Source organism: Solea senegalensis, linkage group LG12 (assembly GCF_019176455.1).
Source record: "Solea senegalensis isolate Sse05_10M linkage group LG12, IFAPA_SoseM_1, whole genome shotgun sequence".
Lineage (NCBI taxonomy): Eukaryota > Metazoa > Chordata > Actinopteri > Pleuronectiformes > Soleidae > Solea > Solea senegalensis.
Window position 1 is genome coordinate 9,132,652 of NC_058032.1, and position 19,307 is coordinate 9,151,958.

The 19,307-nt window shown below is 39.0% G+C and overlaps 1 protein-coding gene across 7 annotated transcripts; it reads left to right on the top strand.

Moving 5' to 3' along the window:
* Positions 1–856: 856 nt before the first annotated feature.
* Positions 857–18,242, top strand: sept6 (septin 6). 7 transcript variants are annotated; one of them, XM_044040170.1, is made up of 11 exons: positions 857–939; positions 3,554–3,668; positions 4,957–5,152; positions 6,596–6,782; positions 8,060–8,221; positions 9,368–9,464; positions 10,248–10,416; positions 10,541–10,673; positions 10,795–10,985; positions 12,482–12,534; positions 17,057–18,242. In XM_044040170.1, the coding sequence occupies exons 1-10, from the start codon at positions 910–912 to the stop codon at positions 12,483–12,485; spliced, it is 1,284 nt and encodes a 427-aa protein (XP_043896105.1). In that variant the 5' UTR covers positions 857–909; the 3' UTR covers positions 12,486–12,534; positions 17,057–18,242. The 7 variants fall into 7 exon arrangements, with proteins under 7 accessions (XP_043896105.1, XP_043896103.1, XP_043896104.1 ...); XM_044040168.1 differs by lacking the exon at positions 12,482–12,534 and adding an exon at positions 12,848–12,895; XM_044040169.1 differs by lacking the exon at positions 17,057–18,242 and adding an exon at positions 14,455–14,571.
* Positions 18,243–19,307: the final 1,065 nt, after the last annotated feature.

The window sequence follows — 19,307 nt, forward strand, 5'->3', positions numbered from 1 at the left end:
TGCTGTAGTACAAATTTAAATTGTCACAACTTCTCACTCACTGACACATTGTTCTACTTTGCATCATTTTCATAATCTGTTGAATACTTGAGCGATAATCGAGTACTTGTTTGGTCCATAAAAATGACCACAAACCAAAACTAGTCAGTTTGAATATTTTATTTGATATATGGAGAAAAGAAACCATAAAATATTCACATTTAAGAAGCCGAAAAATCAGAAACCTTGTTTTTATTGTAATCCCCCCAAAACAATCAAATTGATTCAATAATTTTTCAAAAATAATGAATTAATAGTTGGAAATTTGTTGCAGCCCTAGTATTGTCATAATTTTATTATCTACACTGTCACACAAATGAGACATCCTCAAACAGTCACTAAAAAGCACAAACATGTAGGTTTTTGTGGTGTTTCAGATGTCAGAGCTATGATAAATATAACAATTAGTAAATATACAAATGATTACATGACAAAGAATATGGAATATATATATATTTTTAAATGATGACAAGAAATGTCATTATTTATATTTTAAGTCACGTTAAATGTGTGATTCAAGGCAGAAAAACAAAATCAACTGACCCAAAGAACCAAAATTACTACTTGCTTCAGTTCATTGATTGCGGTTCACTGCCTTTCTCACTGGACGAGACGATGAACGCATTCCACAGAGGGGTCAGTCACAACGTGTAATCACGACATTTTAAAAACGCGGAGTGGTAGAATTTCTGAAATGATTTAAATTTAAATATATTTTTACAATTAACTATATTAACCGTGGGTAAGATTGTCAGATTGAACATGTCATTAATACCTGAAAGAGTCTGTTAGAGAGAATGGTACATTCCTCGTAGGCTCGCTTCACTGAAGAGCAGCAGAGGTTTCGTCCTCCAGCTAAAGGCTTCTGCCATGGCGTCCACTGAAATAGCGAGACAAGCGGTGAGTAGCTTAATTTTCTTTACATCTGTTCTTAATCACTAACGTCTCACATCTCTTGAAATATTAGCTTAATTTCAGCATAGGATGAATAATATATATCGAACGTTTCGTCTGGTGGAGATTGTACTCGTCGCTAGCTGCTTTTCCTGCCCGTGTGTGGCTTCTAAAATTCAGGGTAAACATAGTGAGCAGTCAAATAGTCAGTGATTTCCTTAAGAAATATGATTATGCATTTGTAAACCCTGACGGTGTAGATTTAAAGCAGGGCCCGAGGTTGCTCATTCGTAGCTGTCTGTGCACATGCTTTCATTATACTATTTTCTCATGTTCGCGAGCTAACGCCTGCACATTTCCTGTCGTTGCTATTGTAAGCTACACTTATATAATACAATGAAAGATGTTCTGTTGTGTGAAACGCACTGTGTTGCAGACTCGTACATTCATTGAAACCTAAACCCCACCAGAGAGCCTTCGTTACAGGCCATTCATTCTGAACGCCCCCGTGTTCCAGCTACGGTGCTCATTTCCGTTATGTTGTTTCTTTTAAGTCCCGTTAACTTTGACTCGGGCGTTGTCTGAGCATAGAAAACCCTGCTCAGCAGACCCCAGCTCCCCATAGGTTTATGGACTGCAATTTATACGAAAAGCCCATTAAAATAAAACATATCAAACAAAACCTGTTTATTGTTGGAGGTAAAAGAAGAAAGAAGCAAGTTCACAAAGGCTGAACAATTGTTTCTATACTGCAATCAGAAATTGCAATGGATGTAGTTCAATTATTTGAAATGTGGTTGTTGTATGGTCTATGTCATTTCTTTTTTAAACTTTCATTAGAATATAGGACACATAAAGGTCCAGTATGTAAAATTTAGGGGAGGGATGGGTGTAAAGGCCCATTTACACTAAATTTTTGCCCATTTTACGTCTCTGTCCCGAACGTTATATGTCTCTCTACCCTACATACTTCTGTGCATATTTTGCGTTGGCATGGATGTTTACATAATACTTAAACAGAGCGGCTATTAAAAGGTGTTACTTTTTTATTGAGATTGATCCGAAATCGACAGATTTCGTGGCAGTGGAATGTTATACCACTAAATAAATGCAAGTTGTCCCAGTAATGGGGAATCTTACTTACTGGTGTTGCAGATGACGCCCGATAGCCCAGTGAGTGAAGCAGAGCCCCTGGCAGTCGCTCTGTTTTCCCGCTGCAGGAGATAAATAAACCGATAGAGAGCGAGCTCTGGCAGCACGATTTACCCACGGTTTCCTGTGGTATTGCAATGTTTCGTCCGTCATCATAAGCTCTGTCTCTTGCATAGTGTAAGAGTGTAAATGGGCCTTAATGCTGCTCTCCACAGTTTGCAATTCTTTCTTTTTGATGAGCGCACACACAGTGGGTGATCTTCCTCTTCCTCCATCATGACACGCACACTAGTCCTTTAATGTTTTGATGATGTCGTGTGCTAATGCTCTTTTTTTAAAACTCTAGTATAGAGTGGATATTGAACTGATGGCTGATGTTAATTATATCACAAATTGGGTTCCTATGACTGTCAGAAAGATATTTTACTTGGATCATTTGGCCCTTTTAATACATCCAGAGAAAGTGTTCAGAATAGCATGACTGTGAGTATCATGAGAAGCACGAATGGTTTCAGGAATGTTGCACTTGTAGCTGAAAAGTATTGGCTGTTTGTCCGGTTACATTACCCCCTGTTTTCCAAACACACCCTCAGCTGTTAAAACCCAATTTCAACTATCCAAATAATCCACAGCTGTGTAGTATTGTCAGGTCGTTTTAAACCGACTCCCAAATAGAATGTTTTTCTCTCAAATCCCTCACCACAGTGGAAAGAAACACTGTTATGTTAAGCGACATAATGGATGGTTGGCTAAGGTTTAGCTGGTTAAGTGTTTTTGCTTTTGCCGTATAATCTAAATTCTTTGCCTCCCTGCACCTCGTAGTCAGTTGTAAGCTGGAGAAAAGAGATTCACAGATATGAAGATGATCAGTGCCAGCCACACGCCCACACACACATGTAACAACAGTGCTTTTACACCGCAGTGTTTAGTGTTGCTCTACTCCAGAGATAAACTGTGTATAAGCAGTGTAATAGAATGATTTGGATTGAAGTGGGACTGGCCAAAACGTGGTACTTCAGAGTGACACCACTAAAACACAGTGTCGACTGTTTCTTTTGTTGTATTTCTTTTTTTTTTTTTAATTTCACTAATGTCACATCTCTCAGGTGCTAAATTATATATTTATTCTGAAAGCTCTTTGCTGTATTTATTATTATCCTCACACGGACATCAACACCTTTCCATATAAGGACATGGTTTCAGAATGTCTCGACTTTGGAAAGAAAGTCGCACCTCAGGAAACAGGAAGTTACTTATACTGCATCTGAATTCAGTCTAACAAAGAAAGCCACATGTGGTGGTGTGTGAGCTGTGTCTATAGTTATTTTGTTTTTACATCAAGATGTAAATTAAATAGTGTTAGTTTGGGAATGGTTTTAAGAGTCTTTTTTATATAAATAAAGGCATTTTGGTGTGTAAGGTAATTGATGATCACCAGATGTTACATGACATTTTTGTTAATTTACAGGGTGAAGGTGCTCGTGCTGTCCCTCTGTCAGGCCATGTTGGCTTTGACAGCATGCCGGACCAGCTGGTCAACAAGTCCGTCAACCACGGATTCTGCTTCAACATCCTGTGTGTTGGTGAGTATGTATTGTATGAAGTGCATTTCCTCTCTCTCATTCTCTCTCATTCTCTCTCCTCAGGCTAAAATATAACTTATTTGCTTCAATGAAAATCAGGCTGAAAGCCTGTGTGCCTAGAGAATTTCTTTATTATTCTGACACTCTACCCCTCATCCAATGCAGGCGTGAAGTCCAGTTTTTGTGATATATTTTTTTTTTAACCAACAAAGTATCACTGTTTGCTGTGTATATAGTCAGAAACTCAGCACAGTATCCACATTATCGCCCTCCCTTATTATTATTATTATTATTATTATTATTATCGCACCGTCACTCTTGTACAACACAGTATAGTAGTTTCAAATTTTCAATAGAGTTAGTTTGTGTAATTGAATAAAGTCTGCCTTGCCATTCATATTGTTGTGTGTTTGTTTGCCACCCTAGCAGTCAGGTATTTTCCTGACTGTTGAGTAAGTGGTGAAGTAATAGTGTGATATTCATTTCTGATATTATTTGCCAGAAACCCCAGGCTCTTGACCAGATTGGGATCGGGTGCAGCTCTCTTTTTATTTACAATATTACCTGCGGATGAGAACTGTAGTATTTTCTACAGTTGTACACACATTACACAGAAATCTGATAATTGCTTTTTAAATATTTGGTCATGGTCTTAAATTAGAAAGAGGCAGTCAAATGTCATTGTTCTTTTTCTGTGGTTTGTAATTTCAGGTGGTTTGAATACAAGTGTAAGTTAACACCTAAGCCTGTGTTATCATTTACAACGTGGGCTTGGAGCTAAATAACATACCAAGTTGCCTTAAGCATGAACAACTTCTCCCCAGTGACTGAAACGAAGCGTAGAAAAGGCAAATAAGATGCTTAATGCATCATTGACTTTTAATTCAGAGGGAAATGGTGGCTGCTTCAGACACAGCGAGATATCCTACCAAAATGGGCTGAAATGCAGAGACTGTGGGTCAGGCCGTGATGAATAAAAATAGCTTTTCTCACAGAGCCAGCTCTGTATCCGAGTCATCTGACAGCACATTTGATGTCGGATAACATCAGCTGATAAGCAGCTACTCCTGCTGTTTTTGTCACTTTTAAATGTTGCATCTGCAGAATGTCACACTGAATGTACTCTCACAATTTAGAAGTGTACATGGAATATTTTCCATGTAATTGATGGAAAAAAAACATTGAAGTGCTCATAGTCTTATATAAAATGCAAGAAGCAATTTGTTATTGTTCACATGATCAAGGATCTCAATAACATGTTTTCTCCTTTTTTTTTTTCTTAATCCAGGTGAGACAGGTCTGGGTAAGTCTACACTGATGGACACGTTGTTCAACACCAAGTTTGAGGGCGAGCCTACTCAGCACAACCAGCCAGGAGTCACACTCAAGTCCAACACCTACGAGCTCCAGGAGAGTAACGTACGTCTCAAACTCACTATTGTGAACACTGTGGGCTTCGGAGACCAGATCAATAAAGAAGACAGGTGAGGCAAAGCAAACCAAATCATAATTATCCACGCAGGGAAATCTGTCTTGGGTGAAAGTGTTGTCTGTGTCATGCTGTGCATTGTTCTGCAGCCAGACCACCAACAAGGACATGAATCAAATAAAAAGAACAGAATAAAAAATAAATAAAAAGCAGCCTGGAAAACTTGACTGTTTATGGGGACACACATTTTAAAGATCACAAAGCATCAACACCCTACTTCACAAGAATACGCTTATTCGCAGTATCATGTTTGATTGTAGATGTAGATTTGTTTTGGGTTTTTTTTGTCACCAAATGTATTTGCCAAAACTCTCCAGCAAACCAAACCACCTGTGGGTCCCAACCCAGTGTCTGGGAATAACTATTAGAGAGGATAATTATTACTATTGGCAAACAGGTTTCTTGTAAATGTTATTGTTCTGAACCATATTAAAGCTTGCAGTAAGAAATCCACAGATGGCTGCAGAATGAACGGTGTGTTCCCAACGTACAATGATTCTGTGAGAGGACTCAGGTTTCATTCAGTCCTTTGGACATGAATTCTAAACTCTTAAAAATTTAAATCAGATGTGGACACTTTAGCTCTTGGCTGATATATTGTATCCCAAGCTTTGCGGTTCATACTTGTTTTCAGAGACATTCTAGCTGCTGTCGACCATTAGTATTTGTTACAAACTTTTTTTTCTCTCCATAATGTAATTGCTTGCTCTGCTCTTGTGGTAAGTTGAGGAAGATGGTGATAAAGATAGGTTCTCTGTAATGGATAGGCTAACCTTATTCGGTAAGACATTTCCATTCTCATAGGTTATAACAGGGACTTGTTGTATTGTACAGAAACACACATTGGTATTTGAACTAGTGCAGCAGACAGAATATCCTACAATGTGTACACAAGGAGTGTGTTTAGGTAATGTTTGTGCTCACAAGGGTGGATAACTCTAAGACTTCCTGTAGTCCTTGATGCATGCGGCCATATGTGTTTTAGCTTATTATTCAAATTTAAAAAAAAACAAAACACAAAAAAAACTAAGTAAAATGGGAGTACGTCAGTACGTCACTGAAATATGTGGCTCCTTTCATTTTCTAAAGCACCAACTGGACTGTCCCAAGTTTATAAGTAATATTAAAATAGCTTGTTGCTTTGTCAATCAGTAGAAAGTTCACAATTCATCATTTATAAAACCTTTTTCTTTTGTGGCTACTGTGATGCATGTAACTCTTGAAGTTGGGTTGCAACTCCAAACAATGTGAACAGTCTTATTACAGTGGCTTGTTGAATTCAGATGATGGTTGTATCTTTGTGGGGTTAGTCTGCTGTAGTCTCACACAGCAACCCCCCCACATTTTGTTATTTTCCCCAAATGTAGGTCATGATGTTTTGACTTCCGTTTCCTCAACATGACTGAGAACCGCCTATCATGGTTTCCCTTTCTGACAGCTACAAGTCCATTGTGGAGTTTATCGATGCCCAGTTTGAAGCCTATCTACAGGAGGAACTCAAAATCAAGCGCACGCTACACAGCTACCATGACACCCGTATCCACGCATGCCTGTATTTCATCGCTCCCACTGGACACTCGCTCAAATCCCTGGACTTGGTGACCATGAAGAAACTTGACAGCAAGGTGAGATTCAGTTCATGTTATTAACAATTATTATGATGCCAGCAGGCAGTGGCCTTTTTTTTTTTTTTTTAATTACCACAGAGTCAGCAGCAGAGATGATATTTGTTTTTTTTATTGAAAAGGATTTAAAGCTCCACTCTCAATTCATAGCGTTTTGCCTCAGTTCCAGATCAATCCCAGCTATATTAAGGTTTCATAATGGCTCCTGGACCTATAAAAGGATCATACAGTTAACATGGAAATGTGTAGATTTTACAGATTACCATTAACACTGAAGGATGGCAACTACTTTGCAGCAGAAGGTTGTTCTATAATAGCTTACAAAGCTTATAAACATGGATTGCTTTGTTGTAGCATCGCATAGACTTACTGTTTGGCTCTGCATCCACTCTAGTCACGGGTCATGAAGCGTTCCAGGGCATCTGGCTGCATGTAAATTGGCTCTGGTCTCGTTACTGCGTTGGTGTAGGTCAGCTGTGAAATGCACTCAGCTGAGTGACTGCTGCCTTTTTTTTTTTTCTTTATTTTTTTTTGTGGGAGCCTTTCCACAGAAGCTTATTTGCATGGACCTCCTGGCTTTTGTACAAAGACCCGGCTCAGTGTTTGCCAGAGCAGCTGTGCCCTCGAGCAAGCGCTCACAACTGTGTGATCCTGAGAAGAGCCTCCTCTGTTTACACGTTCACCTAGAGGGGGAAGCAATCAAACAATGCTATGTTGAAGCAAGCGCTCCGTCAGTCTCAGGGATGCAGTGACATATTTTTGCTCTTATGATCCTCTGCATCTCTCACTGTTATTTTAAGGAGTCCCCTTTTGTAGAGAAGAAGTAATTGGGGACTGTATAGATGAATGGGATGGAACGAGAGGCTTGTTTTTCAACCAGATTAATTAAAATGAACTCCTGCTTTTTTGTCTTTCTTTGCTATTGCTGTGCATTTTTTTTCCTGCTTAAATTACCCGGATAGCATAAATGCAATCACTCAAGTCTGTCTCTTCAGACAAGCGGCCCACTGCTTGAATTGTTTTATCACTGTACTTAAGATTATGTAGTAGTCTGCTGTATGAAAATGTCTAATTTGCAGAGATTCAAGTATGTTTTATGTTACAAAATCTGTGGTTCACATCAGGACCAAATTTAGACTATAGCAATAGAATTGAGGAAATGTTAACTCGGACAGACGCCGTTCCATATTTAGCTGCGTATTTGAAAATGTCATTTCCACCTTGTCATGATGTCCGCCTCCTGCATTAAATCCTTCATCTTTTACCACCTACTCTAGGTCAATATAATTCCAATCATTGCCAAGTCAGACGCCATCTCCAAGAGCGAGCTGGCCAAGTTCAAAATCAAAATCACCAGCGAGCTGGTCAGTAACGGCGTGCAGATCTACCAGTTCCCTACTGATGATGAGTCTGTGGCAGAGATCAACTCCACTATGAACGTGAGTCTCACATTTACTTCTCCCAAGTCGAGCATTGTATTTTCCTTCTGTCAATCTGTGTTACATTGACTTTTTTAGTGCCCAGAAGTAGCTGCAGAGTGAGCACTCCTTGCTTTCGCTCTGTCTCTCCTTTTGGGAAGATTACTTTTGGGATATGATATAAAAAATACGGAACATTCTCGGATTTAACTGACCATATTGTTTAAAACATTGTATAGTTTTACTGTGTGTGAATAATTTTAATCTCAAGTTAATACATTAGTCAGTGCAGTATGTCCTGTTTTCGTGCATAACATAAACTGTGTCATGCGTTATGTGCATAAACAACGTGTGATGTAGAGTCAGCACAGATGTAGTCTTTGTCTGCTGCTGCTCAGGCTGTTTTTGAATGTGACCCCACATAGAGAGGAGGGTGTTCACAGCAGCCCTCTCTGCAGGAAGTGTGCAGTGTGGGAAAGGGCCTGTGCGCACTGACAGATAAGCCAAGGTTCACTCGGCTGTTTGTGGAAATGCCTCAACTCTGTCTAATTGTTTGACAGCTGCCTCCAGGCTTTTTGTTGTACACTCTGACCTCATCATGCATTGTCATGCGTTGTCTATGAATGTCTAAGAAATGTAGCTCGTAATGGTTACGTAAATGAAATGTCACATTTTCCTCAGCTTTCTCAGTTGTATGAACACTGCCAAGTAGTGCATCCTTGTTTGTGCTGTGTGTATTTGTCCTGATTCCTCATGTGTGAGTCAAGTGGTTGCAGGAATGCTCTTGAAATGGTAAAGCTGCAGTGTGTGCAACTTTTGCTGATTTTGTTGTTATATAACAGAAGAGACATAGAACTTTGCCCTGTGTTGTTGGAAGGCATTTAACAAAATCAATTAATTAATTGTCTACCACTTTATCCTCCACATGAGGGTCGAGGGGAGCTGGCACCAATCCCAGCTGGCATACAGTAAGGCGCAAACTGTACTAAATCAAAAACAGTGTTGTGTGTGTGAACGGCGGATTAAGTCTGCATTCGAAGATTATGATGCAGTGGAGAATAAAAGAAAAAGGCATCCAGATCCCACCACACCTGTACATGTGCAGTGTTTTTGGAGATTTATGATGTTTCAGCAGACACCAATCATTATGTTCTTTCTGCTCCACAGAGCCATTTGCCGTTTGCAGTGGTGGGAAGCACAGAAGAAGTAAAGATGGGGAATAAGATGGTGAAGGCCCGGCAGTATCCCTGGGGAACAGTGCAGGGTAAGACTGGGTCAGATCACAGGAAATGAGAGTGTTCTCTTTCTTGTCCGAGCTGCTGCTGCTGCTATTGTCTCTGCTCATATTTCTCCTTCAACCAGCTGCCACTAACTAGTTGATAACCAGGTACATACATTTGTGAATATGTGATTTGTCAAAACTACATTGCTCTGCTCCAAATCTATCTGGTACCTGGCATGTGTTGTTTTTAGTGGTAAAATGATGGATGATTGGTGTATATTTGTATAAATGGTCACAAAGTAGTGACCAATGCTCAACAAACTATTCCAGAGCTTAAGCTGACGGCCTTTCAATGTCTTGTTTTGTTGTATAAGGAAAACACAATAGAATGCTTGATGAATAATTACTCGAGTTTATAGTAATTGACTCTACTGTTTTAGCTCGCGTGGGAGTTTACCTTTTAAAACGTAATGTCAGATAAACAAAGCTATGATTTCTGCGCATAGGCTTTAACTTACATTTTGTCCATTTCACACAGACTTTGTAAGTGCGTGTGTGTCCATACATGACGTCAGTTCGTAGGCGCACGGTGCTTCAGCTCTAAATCGAGAAGCCACTGGACCAAACACTACCCGTTTTGGTGCTGCTGTTATGACTGCACTGTGAAATATAATTGTCTATACATGTTTAGATTATGCTACGGCCAGTGACGGTGTTGCCAGCTCTGACTTGCAGCTCTGTACTTTCTGCAGTAGATTTAACCCGCAATGAACAGGATGCAATCTGACATGTTGGCTTAGTGTTACTTTGATGTGTTCACTACAGTGGAAAACGAGAATCACTGTGACTTTGTCAAACTGCGAGAGATGCTGATCAGAGTGAACATGGAGGACCTGCGAGAGCAGACTCACACACGCCATTACGAGCTCTACCGTCGCTGCAAACTGGAGGAGATGGGCTTCAAGGATACGGACCCTGACAGCAAGCCCTTCAGGTTGACTATATTTTTCCTCATCTTGCCTTCTACCTGATTTTGATTTTGTGGCTGCCCTTGGTGTCTGGTACAGTGTAGTACTTTTTCGTTCATCCTCATTTCCTTTCTGCCTTTCCTCACCTAGTCTGCAGGAAACGTACGAAGCAAAGAGGAACGAGTTCATGGGTGAGCTGCAGAAGAAAGAAGAAGAAATGAGGCAAATGTTTGTCCAGAGAGTCAAAGAGAAGGAGGCTGAGCTGAAAGAAGCGGAAAAAGAGGTACAGCTTTGAGTTTCTCTGATCCTGAAACGTCGTGTTCACACTCAAACACTAATCCTTGTTCCCTGGCCCCTGCTTCGACCTTTTAATTAACACAACTATGTTTGTGTCCGTTACGTAGCTGCATGAGAAGTTTGACCGTCTGAAGAAGCTCCACCAGGACGAGAAAAAGAAACTGGAGGAAAAGAAGAAGGGGCTGGACGACGAGCTTAATACGTTCAAACAGAAAAAGACTGCGGCAGAGCTCTTGCAGAGTCAAGCTCAGCAGGCAGGGGGCTCCGCCACGATCAAGAGGGACAAAGAGAGGAAAAAGTAAGTGTTGTTCTTTTACACTGTGTCTTTATCCTTTTTTGTTTTACATCAAGATTGGAAAAGCCAGCATTTGTTTAGCCTGGGTAAAACAAGGTGCTACATTCCAGTACGTTGATGCCAAATTACTTTTATGTTAGTCACATCAGTGCATGTTGCTAATAGTTATAAAAGATACATATGCACTTTTATTCTCTATCAATATAAATGCCCTATGAACCAATCAGTGCCCCGTCTTTTAATGTTATGTATTGGTTTGATGAAGCTGTGATGCTGTTCCTTCCTCACAGTGTCTTCAAATGAGTTGATGGCAACTACCGTGGATGATAGGGTGCGTTCCATGTGTAGTTGGAACTCTTACGACTTACTTTCTGTCTTCTTATGATCATATTATTGCTCTTATTGCGATCATAATTGATGTCGGTCTCCACCACATCGTCAGACGTTGTAAGGCAACACTATAGGCTCTAATTACCACATATATTAGGTGATCGATTGAAAACACTTTTACTGACACAGTCTGACACAGAATGCAGGGACTGTTGGCATATCAGTAAATCAATATGCTTAAAATTGGAATTCTGACTTAATTACAGAAAGAAGTTGTTTTTGGTCTATGCCACTAATGTCATCAAGCACTTTGTTTCTATCGCCACTCATTAATGTACTTATATAATAAGTATTGTATATAATATTATATATACAGTAGAGTAGATTAAAGCCCTGGCTAAGCCCCAGAATTCAAGTCAAATCAATTTTACTTACATAGCCCAATATCACAAACACAATTTGCCTTAAAGGGCTTTACAGTCTGTACAGCAGTGCAAACAAATTCAGCAATTCAGACAATGGACCACTACAGTAATCGAGTCTCAATGTTACAAATGCAATTACAAGTTCCTGTAATTATACAATAGCAGAAAATGTCATTAGCACTTCATTTTCTGAAAGGGGGGTAAAAAGAAGAGCTGAACAGAACACATAATCCAATACAAATGAAGACAAATAAGGGGAGTGAAGAGGGGAAGAGTATGAAGTGACTGCCAGTAGCCAGATGTCAGCTTTAATGAATAAATTCCAGTCATCACTCTGTAATTCAGTGTAGCTGATGGCTCAAGCAAAGCACATTCATTACATCAAAAATTCCTTGTAGATATGTGCAAACAACTTAGTTGCTGCTGTTCATAATTACTGAATTAGTGTCACTGGGAAAGGAGCCGATGAATGAATTACGTTTTTTCAGATTCTTATTTTGTGATCTATTCGTTCAGTAACGTCTGAGTGGCCAACAAAGTGGTGTCAATGTATCTGTATGCTCTTCATTCTGCCCGTCCGTCCATTTAAACAGTTGATGTAACAGCGATGTTTGAGATAAATCATGGCTGCACAGTAGCGTGTGCAGCCACATGTGTCGGACGTACTGTATGCTTGCAATAATGCTGCTGCTCACATTGTCGGTCCCTTCATGTTGGTAATGAACTCCTGGTTGTGTGTTGAAGCTGATGTGACTCCGTGCCTGTTTGAAAAGGAAGACGACACTTGCACTGAGAAGGTTCATTGTTGCTTCATTCTCTTCCCTGTCAGTGTATTTTTCTTCACAGCCACTTCCTCTGTGTCTGAGCTCTGCCTGGAAATTTGTTTCCCTTTTCTCTTTCCCCAAAGCGGCGACTTTTGCATTGTCTGTGTGTCTCTGATTAAAGCCGGGCCTTGCTCAATGATAATTATGTGGTTTTAACCTTCAAGTGAAAGTCAGTGTTTTCCTCAGTGGCCAGGAGACGGCGTTATTGATCACTGCTTATTGTGTAGATGTGTATCTGTCCTGTGAGTGCATGTGTCACCTATGTTACCTCCATAATGTTTTCCAGTTAACTCCTCCCACACTCGCTGCATGCTGCATGAGGCACCTTTTAATGGTAAGGTTCCCTTCTCGTGTTGCACCAACACCCAACAACAAAAAGAACCATGAAAATGTAAGAGGTCATCGATTGCTACCTGCAAATTAAACTTCAAACGGTTAATCGAAATTGAGTGTTTAAGAATTGAATCAAGTTTTTGAATTTTCAGCTACGTAAATGTGAATATTTTCGGGAAGAAATCATTAAAACTGAATAATTTTTGGTTAGTGGACAAAACAAGACATTGGAGAACGTCATCATTTCAAGGTTTTAGAAACACTGAAGAACATTTTATGACTATTTATGGACCAGACGCTTACGATGACAATTGACGGATTAATCTATTATGAATTGGTGGACTAGATAAAAGTCTCGAATGAAGAAACCTTTCAAATTATAAAATGGAAAAAAACAATTATCACAAAGTGAATTAACTCTTAAAAGAACATGGAGTCTCCCTAAATCAATTGGTTGATCGGAAAGACGATTAATTTGCCAGCTATTTTGATGCTATTTTTGCATTAATAATCATACAAATCATTAAAGGTCATTATTCAGTGCAAGTCTCCTTGGATTATTTTCACCTTAAGTACGATATTCTACCCTTGCATTTAGTAATGTGTAATAAACTGTGGTTCTTGAATGTAAAGAATGCACAAGAATATATTTTCTACAATTTTACTTTTGCATTTACATTAAATTTGCAGTCGCATACTTGGAGAATCAGGAAAAATTTGGTCTTTTAACCAGAATTAAACCAGTCTTAAAAGCTGTTTTTAAATTGGAGACGTTTTAATGCGGTACAGTCTCAGTAATGGGTGGGATGTTGCAGAAATCTAGCGTTTCCAATACTTGCGCCGGGCACCGTTTACTGTCCCTGTGCCAGCGTCTAAATCAACCACTTAATGAGATCCCCAAACTGTCCCATCTGTCTGTATAAACCCACAATGGTCTCCTTCTTGTGGCTCCCCAAGTCCTTCCCCATCCGCTCATGCTCTCGCACAAAGAGCTATTCAAGGCTGCACTGAGACCTTTAACGGATCACACCAGACCAGCAAACAACCTCAGGCCTCGGTCTCTGTTTATAGGGATGACATGTTTTGTTGATCTCGCGGCCATATGACAACCCCCCCCCCTTCAGTGGATGCATAAGTGAAATCCACAGAGAGATGTTGTTGAGACTCAAATGCTGGAAAGAGTAGACGTGAAAGAAAACATCTGCCTCTCAATCTGTAAACTCCAGACTGTTAAACAGACGAGAGCAAGCTGCCGTTTGATGATACTGAGCACTAAGTAAAGACAATCACGCACACTGTTTAAAGATCAGAAGTGGGAAATAAAGACTTTTCTTTTCTTTTTCTTTTTTTTTTAAATTCTGATTCAGTGGAGTCGATCCCTCCGCATTGCAGCTTCACCTACGTAGACCGAAGCATTTAGAGCTGCCCTGAATGCATGATTTCTTCTAAACACCCATCTGCTCACTAATGTTGCTGTGATGTCACTGATGTGAAATGGTGTGTGTTTTTTTTTTTTTAACTCAAAAGAAAGCAATAACAGTCCTTCTCTCTCATTTCCAGCTTAGGATCCCTCTAGAAAAAGTGCTCCCTTGTGGCCATCCTGCTGTGAATGAGTTCCCACCCCGTCATCCTTTACTGTATCCCCTTACCCACCCCCACTCACCCCCCCCCCATAATTCAACCCTCCACGCCCCACCAACCTACCCCCACTCCCACGCTCTGTGGAAGACGCTGGCCATTGCTTTGAGTTTTACTTCACTTGTTTTTGCTCGTCTGTTGTTCAAGGATTTTGTGTCTTTTTTTTTTTTTATATACACATTGACAAAAAAACATTCCATAATTTTGTTTTATATTCATTTGAGTCTTTGCATGACGGAGTGAGCTTTTTAATATTAACATACAGCGCTGTGCAAAAGGTCTTGGGCAACACCGTTAGATTTGTTGTTTCAGCAATGCTTATTATCCCTCTATCACTTTTATTGAAACACATCTGGAAAGTACAGGAAACGTGGAAACAATGGAACGTTAATTAATATTATTGGTAAAACCTTTTGTTTTACAGTTTAATTTTGACAAATATCTGCTGTGATTGATGTCTGTTTTCATGGATCATTCCAATCCAAATGCCGATGGTCACAGTTTTGTTACAACAAACCTTGTGGTGCCCTGAGACTTTTGCACAGTACTGTACATAATTAATGTTGTGATGGGCAGAAATGTACAGAGTCTAAAGAGAAACATACATCAGACACTGGGATCTGAGTGTTTATAATTATGTTTACCTGCCACTGAAGAGCAGAGACTGTTGTTGCTCTTTTTCTAAACGGCTACATCTTCATGATTTTAACTCCTCACAATCGCCAACATGTTTTCAGTTATAATCCATGAGAATATAGTCCGGGTTGGTTAGGCTATGAAAACCAAATTGTATTCATCGTAAAGCTATTATACACCTATACAAACACACAAAATGTAGTGCGGTTACTCCCTTGTGTGTTTTTAAGCACTTGTCGTATTGACAGTTGCATTATGTTTGACGAGACTGCTTCACAATAACAGCCACACTTTGAATGTGAAGCAGCAGCAGCAGCACAGCTGTGATACGACTGTATTATTTAGAGGGAAGAGTACTCGGTGAGGCTGACATCAATGAGGATACAATTACAGTAGCACTGGAAAATAAGCATTTATTTCTTGTGCGTTCTTTATGTGCACAAAGGCAATTCCAGCTCTTGGCACCGTTAAGGATCGACCCCGCCACCAACAATGAAATGTACATTTAAATGACTGAAAACGCAAATGGGTTTTGATTTCATCAAGAGCTCGTGGATTATAACATGGTGCTATACTGTTTGATTCTTTCCGACCTCATCCATAAAGATTTTACAGTTTTAGACATTACGTATTTGAATTGGAAGTCTATTTTTATACGCGTGTGTATTTTGTCCCTTTTTCTGATGATGTTTTACTTTAGACTGATGCACGAGTCAAAGTGAGCCCTGATCTCTTTAACGACTTCTCCCATACCTCATTCATTGTCATGTGTAATGTGCATATTTGTATCATCTTTCACATTTGCACTTTCTTTTTTCTTTTTACACACAAATGTGATGTTTTATATAAGTATATATATATATATATATAGAGTATATGTTAATTTTGTCAGTGCAATTGTAACTTTCTTTCTATTTTACTTGTTATGAAGGCACATTTAAAAGTCAAAGTGTTGTTGTTGGTTTTCTTTGTAACAGTTTTTCTGCGCATAAGACAATTACTTCAAAAGAAAATAAAGGCCGTTGATTTTCACCTGGTGTTACAGATGTGGCCATGATCATTGGGAATGAATGTGATGTCTGTGAGCTCCTCTTTGTTGTCCTTCTCACATTTCACATGTCCTTTTAGCCTTTTATTGAGAAACGGATGGTTGTCCTAGGTTGAAGACATCGCCGCATCATAATAACACTGGTTCTACATGTTAGCAGGGCCACAAATACATCAACTAGAACCATTCCCACCAGGTAACCCCTCCGCTCACTAGTCTGTGTGGTCTTACTTTCCTTTGCAGTAATCCCTGGCTCTGCACTGAGTAGGTCCTCAACCCCCAACCTTTGCTAAGGGACCAGCCTTTGTGGGTACTGAGTACCTCAAGCGTCGCCAGAGGCTTTGTGGACCCCTCCCTTCAGGGTTTCTTAATCAATCATTACCTGCTTGGGCTATAATATCAATCACTGTGTATTTGTTTCACTGCTGCTCTCACCACACTTGTTTTTAATGCTTGCTTCAACTGTCTGTACTTTTTTTTTTCCCCCTTTTGCTGTGACTAACAAACACACTTTTCTTCCTCTCACGTTTTGGTGATTACTTGCACTAACTAATATTTGATGGACCACATTCAAGTGTATACTGTTGTGGAACTGTAACGCATCATACAATAGTCAAAAAAAAAAAAAAAAGTCAACAGGCACAATCTCTTCACAATCATCATGTTTTGTTTTGATTTCCACAATCACAGGGTGTCTCTTGCCTGGTGTTGGATGTATGATAATAATTTAATTTTCTCCCTTATATATCAGATGCACTTCTTTTGCATATCTTTTTTGACAAAAACGTCTCTGCGTTGCAAACTCACCTAACCGCTGGCTTTCTCTCTTTGTCTCTTCAGCTTCTTTTAATCTGTCTTGGCCACCTGAAGAGGGGATTGCAGCTTCAGCAACAATTAAGCACCCTTTATTACCTCTCTCTTGTTTTTTTTCCTTGCTGTATCAACCTTTTATTTGTATACACCCATCTCATCTCCTTTTGTTGAATACATGGCCTTATGTGGACTCGCATGGTATTTTCTGGCCTCCTTAACGAAGCTCTAAAAAAAAGGAAAGAAGGCAGGTTGGGAACCGGGCACAGCTTAACTCTGCAATTATGTCTTAATGTATATAAAGCAGCTCTTTTAGTTCATAGAAGTCATTAATGAGGTTTTACACACATGCAGGACTTGAGGATTTGTAATAGAATGACCTACACTATGCACTCATCTTGAATTAAACGCTACTCAAACATTGCAGCTTGCTGATAAAGCACTTAATGCACTAAGTGTCATGCATTAGGAAACACACTATGATTGGATGTGTTACTTTCTTCTTAAATCTATTCCAGTTGGATATTTGCTTCCAGCAGAATTTAAATTTCCGTCATCATCGTGCAAAAGCAATACTTTCACTCAGCTCTTCATTTTATGGTGCCCATGTTTACATGTCACTGTTAAATACCATGGAGATCACATGTCCTGGCCTTTGGATTACACACTGTGCTTTAATATTCACATGCCAATTCTATACTTTGCATGCATCTTTTTTATTTAAGTGCTGCTGTGATCTTTGACCTGCTTGTTTTTTTTTTCTTTTTTAATCCCATAATAACTCAGTTATTCAGTCTTATTTCAAACTTCATCGCTATTTTCTTCAAAATGGTGCAGATTATGAATTAATGTATATTTGTTCTGCTCAATGATTTCAGCTCCCATTTTGCCAAATATTAGAATAAGATGAAGTTAATCTCAAATCCCAGATAGGAGTATTTAAAAAAAGAATACTCGTGCATTTATATAATTTATAAGGATATATTTTGTGTATTGAAGTGGAGACTTGTTTATTACCTATGATCTTTGGATGTGTTTCTTGAGTGTAAAGTAACATTTTTGGTGTCAAAACATTGCCATACATTTTTCTAGCATCAGTCATCACCTCTTATAGTCCCAACAACAAAAAACTCTCCCATACCACAAACTTCTCAATATCTTTCCTTTTAAGTTTGATTCATTGATGTACATTTTCAATAAAAAAATGTGATCCAAACATGCTAAGCGTTTGTCTTTCATCGACCCTTTTCGTTGGCAGTAAAACTCCACCTCAAGTGGATTGTATGTGCAGTCAGACTTCTGTATAGACTGGAAACTATGATTTCATTTTTGAGCTATGAATATTCAGTCAACACAGTATCGCCAAACAAAGACATCTCTTCCCTAGACAAAAAGGGAAGCTTGGCTTCATGAGAACTATTAACATTCACATCTAACACCTTATAGCATGAAAAATAGGAACATGGTTATATTAAATTGTTTATTTCCCTCAGAAACGCAATGCAAATTATATATTATCCTTAGCCAAGGCTGCAAAAATAAAGATAACTTGTATCAAATTCCCCCACTCAGAAGCATAATCCATTCACTAAAGAAATGTAATTATATATATATTTTTTTATATTTGTATTATTTTATCTCCGATTAAATTCTGTCTGTTAAAGTAAAATAGTACGATATGTTGTTCCTCATGTAAATGCATTATGCCTTTTATATTGTGTCTAAAAAGAGTATTTATTTTAAAAGCAGGGTGTGATAGGAGTATACACATACAATTAGGATTTTGCTCAAGAAACAATTCAAAAGTAAATATGATGGCCTTTGATTGCAACATTTTACTTGACTACATCCCAATGTTCTTCCCAGAGGTTTTTAGTTACTGTGGCTTTTTAGATGTCTCTCGAACTCTGATCAACATTTTTTTTTTTACCAAACTGTTTTATTGCTAAGAAGATGATACCACAAACCCAACATGGCGGAGACTTATAGTTCAGTCAAGAGCAGACTGTTGACGTGTCCTGATGAGTTGTCTTCGGTCATTTAGGTGAAGAGGTTTCATCTCAACACTTTTTAAAAGTTCCAAAGTAGTTTTTCATTCTGCAGCATGACAATGACCACAAAACAATCAGAGATAAAGATTATCTTTATCTTTAAAGATAAAGATTCTGGAAAGAAAGATTCATTTGTTGTCTCCACAGTTTGGCCCTAATACTCCATACCACTCAAAGAAAGAAAGATTGATTTCTGACTGCCCCCTCATATATGCTTTCCTTGAACCGGC

Bases quoted from the DNA above. Each gene is read 5' to 3' on its own strand.
- sept6 (XM_044040164.1), top strand. From the start codon at position 910: ATGGCGTCCACTGAAATAGCGAGACAAGCG. The intron at 6,783-8,059 runs GTGAGATTCAGT...CACCTACTCTAG, and splicing joins TGAAGAAACTTGACAGCAAG to GTCAATATAATTCCAATCAT. The intron at 10,417-10,540 runs GTTGACTATATT...TTCCTCACCTAG, and splicing joins CCTGACAGCAAGCCCTTCAG to TCTGCAGGAAACGTACGAAG.